The 19884-nt window shown below is 36.2% G+C and overlaps 1 protein-coding gene across 1 annotated transcript; it reads right to left on the bottom strand.

Annotated features, from left to right (window-relative positions):
• Positions 1-167: 167 nt before the first annotated feature.
• On the bottom strand, positions 168-9704 carry LOC306847181 (protein naked cuticle homolog 2-like). Its single transcript, XM_079380988.1, has 10 exons — positions 9491-9704; positions 9383-9409; positions 9236-9288; positions 3731-3791; positions 3444-3556; positions 2733-2828; positions 2521-2644; positions 2316-2400; positions 1379-1503; positions 168-1221 (listed from the first exon to the last, which is right to left on the bottom strand). Exons 1-10 carry the CDS (start codon positions 9513-9515, stop codon positions 779-781), a joined length of 1152 nt encoding a protein of 383 aa, XP_079237114.1. The 5' UTR covers positions 9516-9704; the 3' UTR covers positions 168-778.
• Positions 9705-19884: the final 10180 nt, after the last annotated feature.

Raw genomic sequence — 19884 nt, 5'->3', positions numbered from 1 at the left:
GAAAAGAAAATTTTGCGGTCAGAACTTTTGTGATGGAAATAATATCAGGTGGGAAGAAAATGTTTTTGCGAGCTAACGCAGTGTTTACCAGGGGTTACAATAGTTTTGGGAAAGAACAAAACTTTTTGCATGTAAACAGTGTTTCTTGAGGGAAAGAAAGTTATTTTCAGGGGAATTTTTTTTATTTATTTTTTTTGAGAGAGAGAGAACATGGCATTTTCTAATATAATTAATATAATATTAGCAACCCTATTCAGAACACAATCATGCAATATGGTTGTAAAGACTACCTTTGGTTTAAAAAAAAAAAAAAAAAAAAAAAAGTAATAACATACAATAGGAGTGGTTACATCTACATAGTCTAGCAAGCACATTCCTGGGGAAATAAAAGTGTGTTGCACCTCGCAAACGCAAAAATTCAACCTTTTAAGAAATAAGCATAAACTAAAATGACACATTTTGCAAACCAAAAAGGAAAGTCCACCAAATGCACTATATATTCTAGGGAAGAAACCAGTTTGGACTATTCCATTTATAACCACATGGAGGAGCTGCACACCAACATAAAGAATGCAGGCTCATTCTACTGACAGATTATATTTTTGTGCAGGTGCAGTTCTCATATCATCGATATGAGAAGAGTGGTTCAGCACCTTTTAATACAGAAATTATCAAGCTGTGTATGTTTGGCATACCACCTGAATGTTTGTTTTTACAGAAAAAAATAACACTGCTTATGAGAGTTTGCTACTCGTCATTCAGGAGTTTTTCAGAACTCTTACGCTGGGTGGTAATGGTGATGATGGTGGTGATGGTGGTGCTCATGGTGATGATGGTGTTCGTGTCTTTGAGGAAGGGGCATAAAACCCCCAGGATGAACAGCTGGCCCGGGCTGTAATTCTCTGTCATGGTTGCTTCTGGAAGGTGGTGCAGTCTCACGGGCTCGAGCACGGATGCGTTTGCTGGAGCTGTGCAGCAGAGGTTGCTGTTGCTGCTGTTGGGATGGATGGCACCAGGTCATAGGGTGATGCCCATGGAGCTTGCTGGGTTTGGTTGTGGCTCCACTATAACCGACAGACTTGCTGCGGTTGCGGAGTGACCTGAGGAAAGGAATGGATTTTCCAGATGACTCCACAGGGTTGCAGGTCTCGGGTTGAGAGCGACGATGATGGTTGCGGGAAGAGCTCTCCTGAGGCTGCTCCTCAGCACACGTTTCTGGAGCTTTGGTAGTAGAATAAATCATATTTAAGAAAGCTTTAAACATCTAGAATCTCCTAGAATTAGAACAGAATCCACTGAATAAAAATGGCTTTCATAAAACTGAGCTCAGCAATTTTCACTGGCCTTGCTGAAGTTCAAAGAATAAATAAGCTATCACCTTCGAATCGAGAGGTGTAGTTTTCAATTCCAGCCAGATCTAGATAGTGGTTCCTACGTTCTGTGTTTTCATCTACGGAGTACTGCTTCCTCTCTGAAACATCCAACTGATCCGAGTTCAGCTGTCTGACAGACAAAATACAGTATTATTGAATATTGTGTTGGTAATAGTGTAGTTATTGTTAACTAAAACTATCAAAAATTCTTAAAATAAAATATTAAAATCATAATTTAGGCAAATACCTAAATAATAATAAAAAAAAGTTATATTTACATTCAGAAAAAAAAAGTAATAATATGCAAGTGTATATATAAATATGTATGTGACAAGTCTCGGTTAGTCTAACGCAGTACACGTAGCAAGGTTTTTTTATAATAAATAAAAAGAAAACCAGTAGATAGAATAGTTAAAAGAATAGAGAACATTAGTGTTAGAGGGTCATTTTTTGTTTAAATAAAGAAAAGAGAAAGAATAGAAAAAGAAGAGAATGCTAGTGTTAGAAGGTCAGTTTTTTAATAAAAAAGAAAACAAGTAGTTAGAATAGAAAGAACAGAGAGTGCAAGTGTTAGAGGATCATTTTAAATGAACAAAAAGAAAAACAAGTAGATCAAATATAAATAGAATAGAGAGTGCTAGTGTAACAAACTCAAAACAAAATAAAAGCTAATTAGAAATAAAAATTACAAAAGCACATTAAAATTAAAAACAAAAGAAAATTACTTAAAAATATAAAAGTAAAAGCTACAAATATTTATAAATACTATATTAGTATGTAAATAATACTAAAATAATAATGGTATAATTACTGGTTACTATAATTTTATTCCAGTTTGTTATAATTTTGTTCCACTAGGTAAATAACTGGCATTCATTTCCTGTATAAACATTTCTCAAGTATAACTTTTGATTCATTCATATATGCAATACTAAAAATCACCTGATTTGAGAATGAGGGCTCTCTGCACATCGTACTGGATCCTCTCTTTGATCCTGCTCATTCAGAGACATCCCAGCATCCCATTCTCAAGAAGGACAAAAGTAAAACGTGAGTAACACTGCATTATATCATGATTATTTCAGGAAATTGATCAAATAGGTTATGAGACCATTTGTTTTGTTTTTATGATAGGTTCGGTCTTCACCTTTTCTGCTGGTTAATGGAGTGACACTCAGCTTCACACACAAGGTTGTGCCATTGCCAAGCACCAGCTGTTTGACTGATGCCTCGACCACCTCACAGATCGTCTGCATCAGGCTCAACATATTCTGCAGCAAACACAATGAGAGAAACTCACCAATGGCTAAATGATCACTTTAATGAGATGGTAGGTCCTCTGTTAATACTGAAATTTACCTCTCTGGTTATTTTCCCATTGCTGTCCAAATCATTCAATGTGATCATCCACTCTTGATGATTTTCATCCATGACAGACACATTACACCCCTTGCCCTAATATCAACAGAACAACGGAAGGATTTGCAATCATTTTTGTATTAGCAGGACAACATGTTTATTAATAAAAGATATCCTATATCTCAGAGTTCACAAATTAAGTGAAGTTTTAGCAAACCATTCTTTTAATTTACCTTTTAAAACTTGAAGGAAATAAATTTTTTTTCAGCAACAATGCATTCTAAGTGAATGCTAATTTAAAAAAAAATCTATTTAAAATAAATTCTGTTTCATCAAAGTATCCTGAAAAAGTATCACCATTTCCACAAAAATATTAAGCAACAACCAATTTCAAAATTAATAATGAGAAATTATTGACAGCATTCTTGTCACTGAAGACTAAAGTAATTTGCCATTACATGAATAAATGATATTTAAAATATAACAAAATAGACTATTTTTATATTGTAACAATATTACTATGAAAACTAGTAATAGTCAAATAACAGTAAATGCAGCATCACTGAGAGACTTCTTTCAAAAACATTTAAAAATCTTACTGACCCTAAACCTTAAAGACCCTAAACAGTATGTCAGGTTGGTCGTCTTTGGAGTTTCACAATAGGTACAATATTCATTATTTAATATACAGTTATCTATGACAAAACTTACATCATTTTTCCTGTTTCTCCTAAATGAATCTTTGAGTGGATGCGGTCTTTCATTTTCAGGAAAAGGAAGCGAAGATTTAAGAGTCTCCATTACTCTCTCTGGTGGTAGTGTTACTACAAATAACAGATCATGTTAACAGATCTTACAAAGGCCTCGACTGAGAAATCAAACATCTGACCAAAACATCCAACATTATAGAATATTTAAAATGACAGATTAGTCTGTATTACTTTGCTTTAAACAATGGCACTATTTGTAAATGAGTTTCCTTTCACAGTTCAACTTACCTTGTAGTGAACAGTACTGATCTGACAAATGATCTTCTCTCGGATCTCTACCACTCAGATCCTAGAGTTAAATAGGAAAAACAAATCATTAAAACTATGGACATCCAAAGAAAATAATGGATTGGAGTACAGCTAGTGTGTGCAGTAAAGGACCCACAGGATGATTTAGATTACATTAGAAAGCATAGAAAACACCACATGATAAATTTACAAACATGAACTATGAAACTTTGCATTGCTAAGTCACTTTTGTACATAATGTGTAGAAAACCTATTTTCGAGCTGGAAAGCCAGCCCCCATAATGAATTCACCAGGAACAAGAAAAAAAATCACTTCATTCTTTGCACTCCTGTGGTCTTATACCCAATTGTTTCCAGACACATTGCACTGCTGGGTTCTGAGGGAGGAAGTGAATTGCCCTCCAAAACAACTCATCATCTGTAATCCTCCCTGCCACAACTCTGTCCCTCTTACACTATCAGAAAACACAACTTTATGTCCACTGAGGACATCTGACTATCAACTTGTTCCAAAATTTTAGCTTTTTTTTTCTTAATGTAATTTTGCTTGAAATATTTACACGGTATGACACTCAAAGAATATTTTCAACATTTTGAAAATTGTTGTGAGCAATTCAATTGTGAGCAATTTAGAATATAAAATAAATCCATCACACATTCTTCTGGATTTTTATTATTAAATATAGTAGAATATCATACTATTTCAGATTAAATGACATGGGACAGGGACATGATGTAGATACAGTGTTACTCATGCCAGCTTTGACCATGCACAAATATAAAACCAGATATTAACTCACAAACTCATTACGTAAAACAGCATATTAAGCATATGTTCTTAGACAAACTGCATTTGAAGTAACACACAGTAACCTTTTATGAGCCAGAACCATAAATCTATCTGGAGAAAACATCTTAAGAACATGCAGTCAGCTTCCTGTCGGAGTTAGCTTGTTTAAAAATCACCCAACATAAAATAAATATATTAGGGACGCTCCGATATTTAAATTCTGGCTGATATACTGGCTGATACCAGTAATTATTTTCATGTTGTCAATAAATAAAAACTGGGAAAATTGGGAAATATTAAAATTCTACACTATTTTTCTCAAAATTAACTAAATAAAATGCTAAAAATGCTATAATATACAGTATGAAAAATAAACATTCATTTTGAGATTTGCTAAAGATTTCATGAACTAAATTTGATTGTTAGTGTTTTAAAGATTCATTTTAAGTGAGTTTTAGATGACATCAAAAGAAAACTAAATGCATAAAAATATAAAAACAGAGACTATGAACATAAACAATTAAAAATCCAAAACAGACCTATTTGCACTGTAAAATACAAAATTGTAAACTGTAAAATTGTTACAGGAAAACCCTGTTATTTGGTTAACAAGTTACCATATACTGTGAAAAACCATAAAAGGTTTAGCATTGCTTTATATGAGTGTTGTATATAAACGATTTTTTTTCAGATAAAAAGTTCTCTCTTCTCATTTTATCATTAATGTACATTTGGGAGTTTTGCTTTACATTTTCTGTTGTAAACATTTGTAGTAGTAAAATATACAGGCACCAATATGCATCTGTACAAACTAAAACATTGCCTCTATGTATCTATTTTATTTTTTGCAACTGACTTTTTCTATTTTTCATAAATTTAACAAAATATTTTGTCATATGTATTTATCCAAGAAATGAAATGAAATACTGGCACATAAAAAAAAAAAATACATGAACTTTTTCCATGTATTAAATTTCATCTTTTGCACCACATCCAAATGTGCAACCATAAACCAAACTCTGCATCATGCTGCTGGAAGCAGAACTTGCAGTCTGACAGAAACCTGAAGAACAAAGCCCGAAGAAGTGTGATGAGTGATCTATCAGTCTGCCAATGATTTCTCTCAACATCATGGCCAAACCTCTGCCACGCTCTGCTTGCTCTAGGGCCTTTGATGTGGGCTCAGATTACCAGCTTGGAGGGTTTTTTTCCTGCCCTGAGCCGGGTGTCACTGGGCCAGACACCCCCTATCCCAACTCCAGTTCCTCTTCACCACCCACTCACACTGCTGTCTGTGCCCTCTCACGAGGTTCAGAACAGTACCTGGCTTTGTTTCCTCTCACTTCCTGTCACCAAACACCTGGATGGAACCCTTATTTCATGGTGAGAGAGAGGGAGAGAAACAACATGCCATTTGGGTTGGAGTATGACGCGCTCAAGGTACTAGAATATCTAACACCATTTGCTAAAAACTTTGAGGCTGGATGTGATTGATTTAATCTTTCATGGTCTTGGAATAAACCAATAAACCATTAAATAAAAATCAAGGTGTTCAGGGCTACCTGATAATTACAGACAGGTGTGTTGCAGCAGGGTTGGAGCTGAAGTCTGCAGGACTCCAGGAGCAGGGCTGGAGATCCCTGGTATAGACTAATAGCATACAAGTACTTAAAAGGGATAGTTCACTCAAAAAAAAAAAAAAAAAATACTGATTACCCACATTTTGAAGAATGTGGGTAACCAAACAGTTGCTGGTAGCCATTGACTTCTATAGTATGGAAAAAAACTACTATGGAAGTCTATACGGACCAGAAACTGTTTGGTTACCCACATTCTTCAAAATATATTTTTGTGTGTTCAGAAAAACAAAAGAAATTCATACAAGTTTGGAACAACTTGATGAGTAACTGATGTCAGAATTTTATATTTGGGCCTTAGGAAGTATACTCTAAAAACTCTAGTCTAATATAAACCACACGTCAAGCTTATACCATTGTGTTATTGTTACACTCTCCAGGCATGTCTAGGCAAACTAGTTGTGCTAGCTGACGAAAGCTGCCCTTGTTTTTCTATCAGATAAATATCAACTCATGGACATTGAAGGTCAATAGAACAGGACAGAATCTGTTTATACGTTACTGCGCAACATGTATTTTCAGTCCCTTTAGCCCTTTTTATATTTAATTTTAGGGTTTTACTGATCCATCCAACAAATGTTGAGTATTGGCAGTCAACAAACTTAAGTAATAACACTTAATGAGTTTGCTCGTATAAAATAATGGAAGAAAACACAGCAATCTTCCTATGCACCCCATTCTAAAGAGACATGGATCACTGCCTCCAGCACACGCTTCCTTCCTTATGTCCTTTGAAGTGGGACAGAGAGGAAAAAGGGTGAAAGAAAGGATTCTTCCAGCCTTTCCAAGCAAACACAGACTCCTTTGAGCCCTCTGAGACCGAAACCTTTCAAGTGTCCCTGGCTTTATGACCCACACTGCAGGATCCTGCCATGAAAAACCAGCGTCCTAATTAGACCCGAAACACACAAGAGACAGAAAACATACACGTCCTCATTTAAAGTCAAAGACTGATTTAGTTCATTCTGTGTGTAAAATTGAAATTAATAAGATTTGGCCAATGGAGGGTTTAACATTTATAATCTAATATAAGACGTACACTCTCAGGGGCGGTACCCTTTTAAAATGTATTCATGTTTACACTTTAGGTACTAATATGGATTTTGAAATACTAATACAATACAACTTTAAGATACTATGTATAATTTAGTGGTAAATAAGGTACAAAGATGTACCTTTTTAGATTTTGTCCCTTAGGGTACTGCGCCAGTGACAGCTTTGTAGCTTTTTTCTGAGAGTGTACAGCAGATATGAACATTTTTGTCAACTGATGGTGACATGCATTCTAAATTGGAATCAAACTGTTACTTACTTAAAATTTGTCACTTCAAGTTACTTAAAATGTCACTTAGCGACAGTCAGAAAAACCACATGTAATTCAAAGAATGCAAGTACTATTTCTTCATTTTTTCATACACTTTCAGCTTGCACAATAGACATTAGTAAGGTTATTTGCCATATTGAATTTTATGCGAGACTTAGAGTGGCATGCACTGCATAAATGTCCTAAATCGCATGTAACTTTCTTAACTGTTTTATGGTACACAGTACTTTGCAGTTTTGTTTTCATTTCTGTCAAAAATTTAAATATGAGACTATCTGACTAAGGTTTATAGATTCATCATCTGTGACTGAACAGGTTGAACATGAACAGGTTGCCATTATGCGCTTTCCCTGCGATTACAACCAAGACCATAGTACTAGCAAATAATGTTACATTCTTTGCAAGATCACAACTTGCTTTTCACCTTAATCAACTTAATGTACCATTCTTGGTGACTATTTTATATGTCTTCAGCTACTACAGCTACCCCACCTTGAAAACTGATTTATCAACCCATTTACAGCATTTTAAACCCTGCTCTTTTCTTATGTTTAGTGAGATATGGTCAAGCATCTCCAAGTAGGTAGGACAGTACAGCTTTAAAATGTTTAAAAAAAAAAAAAAAACTTTTTCAATGCTACAAAAAATCCAGGAACCTGTTCAACTTCCTGCACATCTGAATTCGCCTGAAAGCAGCAACACTAACTGCACTGTGTTGTACGTTTCCTTGGTCCCAACCACCAACCCTAATCTCTGAATTAGATGTTTGATGCACACAGCATCACTACAACAATCTAAAACCTTTAGCTGAACCGCTCATCTACATTTTGCAACTCGTTTACAGCAGCCTTCATCATAGCACTCCTCCCACCAACTACACCTCCTTTCCCTGCTCCAACTTCCCCCCATTTTCCCATCACAGCCTCCCTCTGTTTTCAAAATCAATAACAGATGTGTGGTGGGGCTGCGCTCAAAGACCCTGCTGTTCTGGCTGCCGGCCATATGCATTTCACACAGTGATGAAGGCTCCAGGCTCCGCTGAGAGAATGAGAGCAAAGGAAAAAGAGGGAAGAGACCCAACACCATTTAAATACAATGCTGAGAGAACAGTGTAATACGGAGAAAAGCGATCAGTGCCTGGTCCTCAAAATCGGAGTAGTCTAAAGTATGGAAGTGATGAAGACAACTTGCGTTGATTTGTGTTTATATTTGTGTACATTTTCGTTTCTTCACTTCACCCCTTACAGTGCAAGCTAGGTATACATTTTTTTATTAAACAATAGTGCTTGCAGCTTGCCTATTATATCATATAAATCACACTATTGGTATTTTAGTTTGGCACCAGACATTAGGTCATAATAATACAGATCTAATGTATTGTTACATAATGTACAAATGAAAGTTTTATAGCAACAGTGTTTATTTTAATAAGCAAAACTCACATTACATAATATTAAAAAGAGATCAGTAGTCTATGTCATGTACATTACAACAAGAATACAGTATGCATTGTCTATAAATGTAGCCTATTTACTTGTTAAGAATTAATCTATATAATCTAGTATGATTCATAATGGTTTAATAAAAGTTAGGATGAAGTGTTATCAATAAAAGTTGTACTCATCAACCAACTAACACTTTACAGGTTTAACCCTTAAACATGCACTTATATATATCTAGTTATGTATATGTAATCTTACATCTGTCCTGAACATTAAAAATTGTCACCTTACCTGTTTGTTTCGGTCCACTTCATCAATATACTCAGCCTCCTTGAAAACATCTCCTAATACAACACAAATGTCCATTTAATAACTTTTTCTCATGTAATAGCTAAAGCCTATGGATAATGAAGTTATAGGCTACACGTGTCACCTTACCCTCTGGATTTTCTCTCCGTTTACATGCTAGGGAAAAAGTAAAACAAGAATGAGAAAAGTCGCTTGAAATGTTTTAACGTTTGGCATGTTATTCGCAAAGTGTCTTACCAGGTTTCGATTGCAGTTTTCCCATGTTGATTTCATTTACGGAAAGAACGAGCTGTCATTTCAGGAACAACTGTGACATCTTCTGTGCCATAAATTTAGTGGGGCTGAATACTCATGTTTCCGCTGAAGCCTGTCCATATTATAGTCGCAGACTGAAATGAAGTTTTGGAAAGTCTAGTCTTCCGTCAGGATTGGCTACACGCGCGCTCGCTGTGGAGGAAGCGCAACTCGTAGGATTCACCCTGAACCTCCTCCAGTTTTAACGCACTTTTATTCATTGGACAGCCTGGTAAAAATTTGCATGAGAATTCTTATCCTAGCCTTCGACCATATTCCTAAACTACATGTTCAGTTTTAATTTATCCTGTTAAGAATAATTCACTTCAAAGCTCTTTAAAATTAACGATTGTTTCAAATTGAACACAACATAGGCCTAAACATTTCAAAACAAATATTCTAGTTATGTGACACCTAAATGCAATATATGTTTTTAAAATGTTAGCTTTACTGCATTTCATTATACAAAATACAAGTTGCATTGCATTTCATTAAAAAACAAAACAAAACAAAAAACATTGGATTATAGCGTCCTCTGGTGATGTCTTGAAATACAACAGGTCACGAAATAAGAAGGTGATCTGTTTTATTCCTCTTTCTCTCGCCAGTATGGGCCATTCTAGAAGATTGTTCATGAGAAATGAGACTGAGAATGAGAAATGGATGTGTAGGACTTGTAAATCTGAAAAACAAATTTCAAACAGCAATCAACAGCAGCATAAATATTCCAATTAGATAAAATACAACTGCTATTTTTACTCTGTTAAAAACTGCTCTGAAAAATCAACAAAGAGCACCTATAGGGGAAGAATGGTGCAGGTGATGTAGGGGGAGAGTGGGGACGGTTGCTACACTTTTTGCATTTCCTTTAGTTTTTCAGAGACTGTTTGCATTAGAAAACCAGAATTTTAATACAATAAAGCAACATCAGACGGCTACTCACCCACATTGCTTTAATAGGCAAAGTCAAATGTCGCAACTGACCCCACAACAGGGGACGGTTGCAACAGTCCACAGAGGCAGTTGCAACATTCATTAAAATGTAATTAAAACCATTCTTAAACATCATTTCACGAGTTTGCACTTACATATAATAAATAGAATAAAGTTTATGCGTATTTGGCGTGCTGTCCGAGGGGAGGGCTCCGACCTCGGAACTTTGGCCCGAACCCTGAGTAGCCTTAACCCTAATTACTGATTGTGCTCACCTTGTGTTAATTAGGTTAATTATCTGAACGTGATCCTCCCGAACTTTGTTAATAAAACATCATTTTGCAGTTTCTTTATTTTATTTATGCATAGACGTGGTCTTTAATAAGTTAAATTGGCTGTATAAAAACAAAGAATAGTAAATGGAAGGAGAAAAAAAATCAACCTTGTCTTGGTTAAATATTACAATACATTTGAACTACAAAATATTAATTTAATCAGAATCAAGACACTAAAATGTAATAATAGCTTACTTCTGATAACATCTGTGAAAGGTTACTGAACTAAGGCCAGTTGCATGCACAGCATGTTGGGACTGTTGCAACTGTCCCTATACGGCCGTGATAAAACTTGGTATAACAGCTTGACACAATATCATTGACACATGCTAGCTGTGCCTGTTAGAATCTAAGAAAACGCAGATATACATATGTTCTTACAATGCTTCACGCAAACAACTTAGACAGTATAACAAAAACAATCTGATGATTAAAAAAATACTTTTTTACCATGAAAATTATTTTTGGTAAAAGGAATGGTCACATATGCCTAATTTGATTCAGAAAGGATGGGGGTCTGATTTAGCATGTGCAGTATGACTATCATTACTGTAGCTCATTCCTGATTGAAGAAATAAGCCATGTTGCAACCGTCCCCACTCTCCCTTACTGGATATATTGGAAGTATCAAATATCTCACATGCAAAAGCCTCCTGTAAAATTCGCTTGACCTAGTGTAACCCGCATGTCGGATTTATATAAATGAAAAGGAGAAAAAATATCTACTGGGTCTGAGTTCACCAAATATGTATAAATTTCCATTACAATATTTGGAGTCACGGGTTCGGGGTCTCACACTAAACACAGAATTACAAATAAACTGTGTTTATGAAATGTGTCTGCACTTGTATGCAATTCAGATCTCAATTTAGTCACTAACTGCTTGAATAAGACACAGAAATCAGTTTTAGAGTATACCTTTTGTATTCAGTATATCTTCTCTTTCTCTTTTATTTTTATTTTATTTTTTTACTACTGCATTGCAGTAGGCTTGAAAACCTTTTCACATTCAAAACAATAAATCAGCTAATGAATTTAGTTGATTAAATTCAGCCCATGAACTGTAAAGCTGTCAGTCAACAATTACAATTGAAGAATAAACAAAAAAAGAAAGGAAATAGTCCAAAACAGTCCAAACAAAAAAATGTAGATGAATACCGAAGTCTTGAATGAAGTGTAGGAATGTGTTTGGCTCAGTTCAGTCAATATGAGCGTATAAGTGCCTACAGAGTCCTCGCCGAAACGAACGATGAAGAAACTTTTCCGTCTTTACGAACGAGCCCTCGCGCAATCCGTCTTTAGTGAAATCCAGCTCGTCTTCCCCCTCCTGGCGTGAACCCAAAACGACCACGATGCGATGAAACAGATCTCATCTAGCACGGCATCCTCCAATCACTAATGCACTGAAATAGTTCAGGCATATATTTAAAGAAGGAATGGCGAGGATGAATCAGATTAAGCGACCATCGACGCACTTATCTAATAGTCAATTCTATTTTGCAACAGAATAAAATACATAAATAAATTTATAAATGTATATTTTACATGCCTAAACAAAATATGCATTAAGCAAGAAAAAATAAAAATAAAATACATTGTGAATAAAAACAAAAAAACGATTATTCTCATTCATCACAAATAATCCATGAACTCAATTATTCGAGTGGGTTACACTAGTACAGACCAAGACAAAAAAATTGAGCCACTAATTCAATACAAGTGACGTATGGAATATAATGAACCAAATGAAAATATTTTATGAACTTATCTTAGCCAACTAATATTAAACCACTGAAAGGCTAAATGAAACTGATGTAAACTATAATGACTCATTCACTTGTTAAAGGAAAAATTAGGTTATTAAAAAAAAGTTTAAAAAATTAATTTAATAATAAACCGGTTTTCATATTAAGCATTTAAACATGTTTATTACTTTATAGTATTTCGAATGTAGTAAGAATCATGGTTCTTCCAGCTTTTAGTTTGCACAGGTTTATTATTATTTGCACACAGAAATGTATAGTAAGTTAAAGGTGGGGTATTTTAGAAACCCTGATCTTCATTCAGAGGAGCAGTAGCTGCAGTTGTGCTTGTTGATAAACAAGTGCTTCAGTTTTGGATCGTTCCTGTAGCGTGTAAGTAGCAACCTTTTTTCTCTTTGCTCCTTCTCCTTCCGTATATTCTTCTCCTCCTTTTTCTTGGTCTTATCCTCTACCCAGGTAAACAGAACAAGTGCCACTTTTCTTTTGCTTGTTTGCTCTTTCTGGATGTTCACTTTTTGCTGGGTCTCATTCTTGGGACCTTCCGGAGAGGTTACACAGAACAGCTTCATCATGTGCTCATCCAACTCCTCCTTTTTCTGAGAAGAGACATCCTTATGGCCTTGAATGGCTTTGGAGTCTCCCACTTCTTTGGGGTCATCTTTCCCACATCCCTGGACCCCCACCACTTCACTCGCCCACACTTCCTCCAGCACCTCTCTGTCACTCTCCAACCAAGCAATCATCTGTCTCGGTTTCATTTCAGCCTCCAGTGGTTGGGGGGGTTCAGACTTGGGTAAGTCACAGGCCCGAATGGTCTTCCCTGTGTACTCCACATACTCGGTCTCCTCATCCTCTATGTCGATGAGCATGAGTTGTGGAGGCGGCTCAAACAGGGAAGAAGTGGATGGCTGAGGCTTCTCCAGGCTGGGAGGACACACTTGAGTTGAAGAACGTTGCAGATCAACAACTTCATCAGATGCAGGAGTGGGGCTCGGAGGAACCGCCAGTTGTTTGGGAGGACTCACTTGAAAGCACCGGAGGGAAAACAGTTCATCAGGTGCTGGAGTGGAACGTGGAGGAACTGCCAACGGTTTGGGAGGATCCACTTGGAGAGGAGAACATGGCAGGGACACTTCATCTTGTGCAGGAGCTGGCTTTTGAGGATGCATGGGCAGCTTGGTCACTGGCGGCAGGGTCTTGAAGCGAGCAGCTAGTAGGGGAAGGTCTTCAGAAACACTTGGAAACACTGGAAGTTCTCCTTCTATTGGCGTCAAGAAGGAAGATCTCACTGGAGGACTGACTAGAGTTTGCTGAGGTTTGACCTCCACAAGAAGTGGAGTTGGCTCAGTGGTCTTTCGTTCCTTCAGGTTTCTCTCCTCCTTTTTTATTTCTCCAGCCTCTCTATGCTCACTTCCTCCCTTCATCAACTTGTCTAGACTCTGCATCTCTCTGAATTTGGCAGACTCTCGTTTTTTCTGATGCACATGTCTTCTTTCCTTTAACTTTTCAAGGCTGAGTTTCTCTCTCACTGCTTCCACCTCGTTTTGATGACCTTCTCCCTCATTCATCTCTCTCGCCTTCACCTTCCTCTTCACCTCTCTTTCCAGTGCCCATTCTTGCGCTGCACACTGCTGTGCCCTCAAAGGTGTCTCTCTTCTACGTAAGAAGTGAGCAAAACGCTCAAAAAGTTGTCTAAATACACTGCTAAACAGTGCCATTGTGGACACTGAATGCTGCAAGTGAATTCAGTATTTGTCGTCAATATCTGCAGAAAGTCACGAAAGTAGCTTTCGATCTTTTCACTCCTAACACACCAACGGAAGACAATTAGTCAGAACAGCAGTTTAGAGCTGCCAGAACAGAATCTCCATTATGATGTCACAGTATAGCAGAACCCTGAGAACTCAGAACTATAGCAGCTCAGGAGAGACGCAGTAAATACATCAACACTAGTGGCACCATATTAAATACTGAATGCTTCCTAAACTCTCCTCTTGTCTAAATTAAAAGATTAAAAAAAAAAAAAACCTTATCACTTTTAAGAGGCCAAATTGGACAGAAATTAAACAGATAATCTAACAGGTCTGTAAAACATTTCACTCTACTTTAAGTGTAAAATAATAATAATAATAACAGTAATAATAATAATCATTTTTAAAAACAAAGTTATTAGACTTGTAAATTAATTTAACTTTATTTCTAAGTTAAGTTACATAGTCAATGTTACAGTTAGACTGGTATTGGTTGGTTTTAAAGGAGTTTTGGCACTAGAAGACCACCTTAAACCACAGTGTGCATGTACATATAAACACTACATAGGAATAAACAATTTAAAGAATAAATTAAGTTATTTTTAATGATTTTGAAGTCCCTCATGCTTACCAAGGCTTCATTTTTTAATCAAAAATACAGTAGAAGCAGAAACATTGTGAAACATGCATTTAAAAAAAAAAAAAACCAACACATTTTAATATATTTAAAAATGTATTCCTGTGATCGCAAAGCTAAATATTCAGCAGCCATTACTGCTGAGGTGTATTTATGAAAATGTTCATTATTATCCATGTTGAAAATATTTCTTATTATAATTTCTCTCTTTTTTTGCATTATGCTGTGCTGGTGTCTTCATCTAAGACTGTAATAATTAGCGACTGATCCCCTCTGTATTCCCTGCAAAACTATATATATATCTCATCAATTAAACTCATATACCATATTTCATATTCACTCATATGTGAGCAGCTCCTGAGAGAAGCAGCAAACATACACATTCACACTAGTGGCATCAAAAAAAAAAAAAAAAAAAAAATTAACACCGTTTACATACAAGTTTCCCAAATACTCTTCCTGGCCTTTAATATTAAACAAAGATAGAAAATAATTAGACCCGTCACCTTAAAACAGTTAATGTAGATCAAGAGTAGCTATACAGGCCTATCATGTCACGGAACACTCAAACAAGAAGATCCAATTGCAGCTTTTATTGAAGAGTCCAAAACAATGATCCAAAAAACAGAGAAACAGGCAAAACACTGACAAAAGGTGATCCACTCAAAAAACACAAAATTACAGATGCAATACCCCAGCAAAAAAAAAAAAGACTAAGCCTGTGTCCCAATGTGCATACTATCCATCCTAAATTCTATGTGATATTAGTAATTTTCTATACCATTTATGGCAGATAGGGTGGATAGTATGCACATTGGAATGCAGGGCAAGTGAGCATGGTATACATCAGGGTGAGCTAATAGGTATATGAAAACAGCTGATGTAATGGAACAATCAATGCAAGGGATAATAGGAACTGAAGTCCAAAACCAACCAACAATGTTCCAGAAGAGTGTCCTCTGGTGGCTGTCATAGGCACAGCAGCTGATGGCTGTGACATGACACATTGGACAGAAATTAAAATGTTGAAATATTAATAACACAATGTTTGATTTTTAAACTCTGGAATCGTTAAGTAGGTATCATGAACTAACAATTAACGGCATTTGTAAGCACGTAGTTTAATTTAATTTCTACGTTATACAATAAATAAATAACCAACCTCCCAAAATATTATAAAAGATGTTTTGTTTTTTTCCATATTAGATGATAGCACTTCTCTTTTGATTGCTACAAAATACAGACATATTAAAAATATATCACATCAGCTATAAGCCATTATCAGATTGTAACCTTTTAAGACAAACCATTCAGTAAATAATTTCGGTCTATACACATGCTGAGTGAAGTAGAAACTAAAAGTGACAAAATGTGATATTGTTTGTTACACATTTGTTTCTCTATCAATAATAACTAAGCAAGACAGCAGATAATCACTCTGACATACTGATACATACTAATTTTACTACCTTTATTTAAACTAACAATACTAATAATAATAATAATAATAATATACTGCGCCACTAAAAATGTGCTTTCTAAATTAGGTTGGTTAGTACTTACTTTTACTTTTTAGTAATACTTACCAATAGAAGCAGATCCTCCCTTCCTTCACTCTCACTGGAGTTGAGCCCTTTAATGTCCTTGAATAAATACCAATAAATAAAGAGTGCCACATTATTTCAGTTTCATTACATGTCTTTGCTGTTCACACAAGTGACAGATTACGATACGTAAATTAAAACTCTACAATAAAAATGGTCGTTTTACCTTACAATTAAAATCATAACATAAGGATGACTTGAAGGAGAAGGAGAAAACAAATCAAACCTTTTCGTTCTCCCTGTATGCTCTGGCATCTGCAATCATCCTCCTTATCTTTGTCTGTTTGCAAATCAGAGTGTTGTTCTTTAAGTCAGCTGGGTTTTCAATCTTTTAGATGCATGGACCCTCAAACAGGGCCATCCTCATGCAAGGGTGCTTCTTCCTAAAATTTAAAAGACAGTTATGCATTAACATGTAGAAACCCCTATTTTTATACTGTGAAAATGAATAGTATAAATGTGTGAAATATTAGGAAAATATTCAGTTTATTACATTAGGCTACATTATTTATCATTAATTGCATTATACGAGGTGTTCACACTGCAGGATTTTTGTGGGTTGTTTTTTCATACCTACAGTAAAAGTCATTCAAATCGTCTGCCAGTTGTTGATTCTCCAGAGCGCTGGGGGATGGTGACTTGTAATTGGTGATATCCTTCATACCTTTCCACACTGAAGCAGGATCACTGGAAGAGAATTTGTTCTCGCGACAAAATCTTGCGATGCATGGCCCCATCCATCCTCCCCTCAATACGGTGCAGTCGTCCTGTCCCCTTTGCAGAAAAGCACCCCCAAAGCATGATGTTTCCACCCCCATGCTTCATAGTTGGGATGGTGTTCTTGGGATTGTACTCATCCTTTTTCTTCCTCCAAACACGGCAAGTGGAGTTTATACCAAAAAAGTTATATTTTGGTCTCATCTGACCACATGACCTTCTCCCATGCCTCCTCTGGATCATCCAGATGGTCTTTGGCAAACGTCAGATGGGCCTGGACATGTGCTGGCTTGAGCAGGGGGTCCTTGCGCACGCTGCAGGATTTTAATCCATGACGGTGTAGTGTGTTACTAATGGTAACCGTTGAGACTGTGGTCCCAACTTCCTTCAGGTCATTGACAAGGTCCTCCCGTGTAGTTCTAGACTGATCCCTCACCTTTCTCAGGATCATTGATGCTCCACGAGGCCAGATCTTGCACGGAGCCCCAGTCCGAGGTAGATTGACAGTCATCTTGAATTTCTTCCATTTTCTAATAATCGTGCCAACAGTCCTGTAGCCCATCCCAGCCTTGTGCAGGTCTACAATTTTGTCCCTAGTGTCCTTAGACATCTCTTTGGTCTTGCCCATAGTCTGATTGATTGTGTGAACAGGTGTCTTTTATACAGGTAACAAGTTCAAATAGGTGCAATTAATACAGGTAATGAGTGGAGGATAGGAGGGCTTCTTAAAGACAAACTAACAGGTCTGTTAGAGCCAGAATTCTTGCTGGTTGGTAGGTGATCAAATACTTATTTCACGAAATAAAATGCAAATTAATTATTCAAAAATCATACAATGTGACCTACCTACCTACAAAAGTAGGTACACAACTTTCTACTTCGAGGCCCTTGATAGAAATGTAGTGGAGTGAAAAGTACAATATTTGTCTTTTAAATGTATTGAAGTTAAAGTTTTCAGAAAGAATTATACTCAAGTAAATAGTCCAGGTGATTTGTGCAAAATTTGATGTGTTCACTTTTTTATAAAATCATGAAACTTAGTATGGCCCTGAACATTTTCAGAAATGGGGCCATTGCAAAAACACCTCGTGGTTGCCATGGCGACCATTTTACTTTCTACCATAACCAAATTATGTATTTTGTGACATATCTCCTGAACCAAACATGATAACACAGAAAATGTGATGTCTACACCTATGTTTTGATGGTCAAGGATTCCAATGATCCCATATGCATCCTCAAATCTGGCCCACTGCAGAGTTTAGCTCTAACCCTGATCAAACACACCTGAGCATGCTAATCAGAGTCTTCAAGATCATTAGAAAATCACAGGTAGGCGAGATTGATCAGGGTTGGAGCTAAACTCTGCAGCAGCCCTCCAAGGAAAGATTTGAGTTACTCTGATATACAGCAACATAAACTGTTCAGGTGAAGAGTTAATGATGAAATCAGCAACGTGAGAAGGAAATAACATCTGAGCATCACAGTATCACAGCATTTACAAGAGTCCATATTATGGCTATTATTTTTTTCCTTTCTTTGATAACTAATATTTTATTCAATAGTACAATAAAAGATTGTTTTAATTAATTATTATTTTGTTACATTAATATAGCACTTTTTTAAAAGTACTCAAAAAGTGTACTTAAGTAGGCTACAAATGTACCCCCACTGACATGCTCGCACGTTTCTAGATTATGAAAAGACCTTGCATGGCACAATGTCATAAAATATGTCTATTTTTAGAGCACAGAGTAACGTTTGCAATGATATACGTTAAGTTTAACAATCATAAAAGAATAAGCTATTCATTGTGGAAGGGACATGGTGAAATGACAATCTCACCTTGGGAAAAAAAAAAAAACTTTTGCCGATATATTTGGAGTGGAAAGACGTACACATTTAAAATTTCCCACAATCAAAGAGAACACTAAAACGTGTGGAGCAAAAATCACAGCTCGGGGTTCTTGGGTACTCAAGTTATTTAAGGTGTTTCAACTGTACACGTCTCAAATGTACTCTATTTACAGTAGGCTATAGGTGGCTTTTTTAAAATTGTACTTAAAAGTGTGACAATAGCAGTCTAAATTAAGGGTTACACAAATCGACGTTAGAAAGCAAGTTTAAGAAAGATGCAAACCTGTTTTCCATGGCCTTTATTCTGCTGGATGGTGGATGAAGCAGATGCGCCGGAGCCTCCCTGTTTATAGCATACTCTACCCATGCGGCTGTTACACAAAATTTCCCCCTGGTTTCTCCACATGGAAGAAGAGTTGGTTTTGCAAACAGCACAGCATGGTTTTGCATGCTTGCTGACCACAACAGCAGCTTGGTAATGTTTCCTTTACAAGGGTCTGGTAAAGTTATTTTTTAATTAAACCGTCGTTTTTTGTGTCCTTGAGAATGCGATCACAGCCAAAATTCAACAATAAATGTCCATTTCAAAGAAATATGGTCTCAAATAGGCTACATATCCTTAATTTTGAAAACAATGAATAATGGGATATTTTACCTTACCTAAATCAAACAAACAAACCAAAAAAAAAAAAAAAAGAAAAACTTACAAGAACAAGAGAAGAAAATTAGCATTTTAAACT

Source organism: Barbus barbus (assembly GCF_936440315.1).
Source record: "Barbus barbus genome assembly, chromosome: 27".
NCBI classification, from domain to species: Eukaryota; Metazoa; Chordata; class Actinopteri; order Cypriniformes; family Cyprinidae; genus Barbus; species Barbus barbus.
Note: the sequence above shows the minus strand (reverse complement) of the source record. Positions and strands in the feature narration are given on the sequence as shown.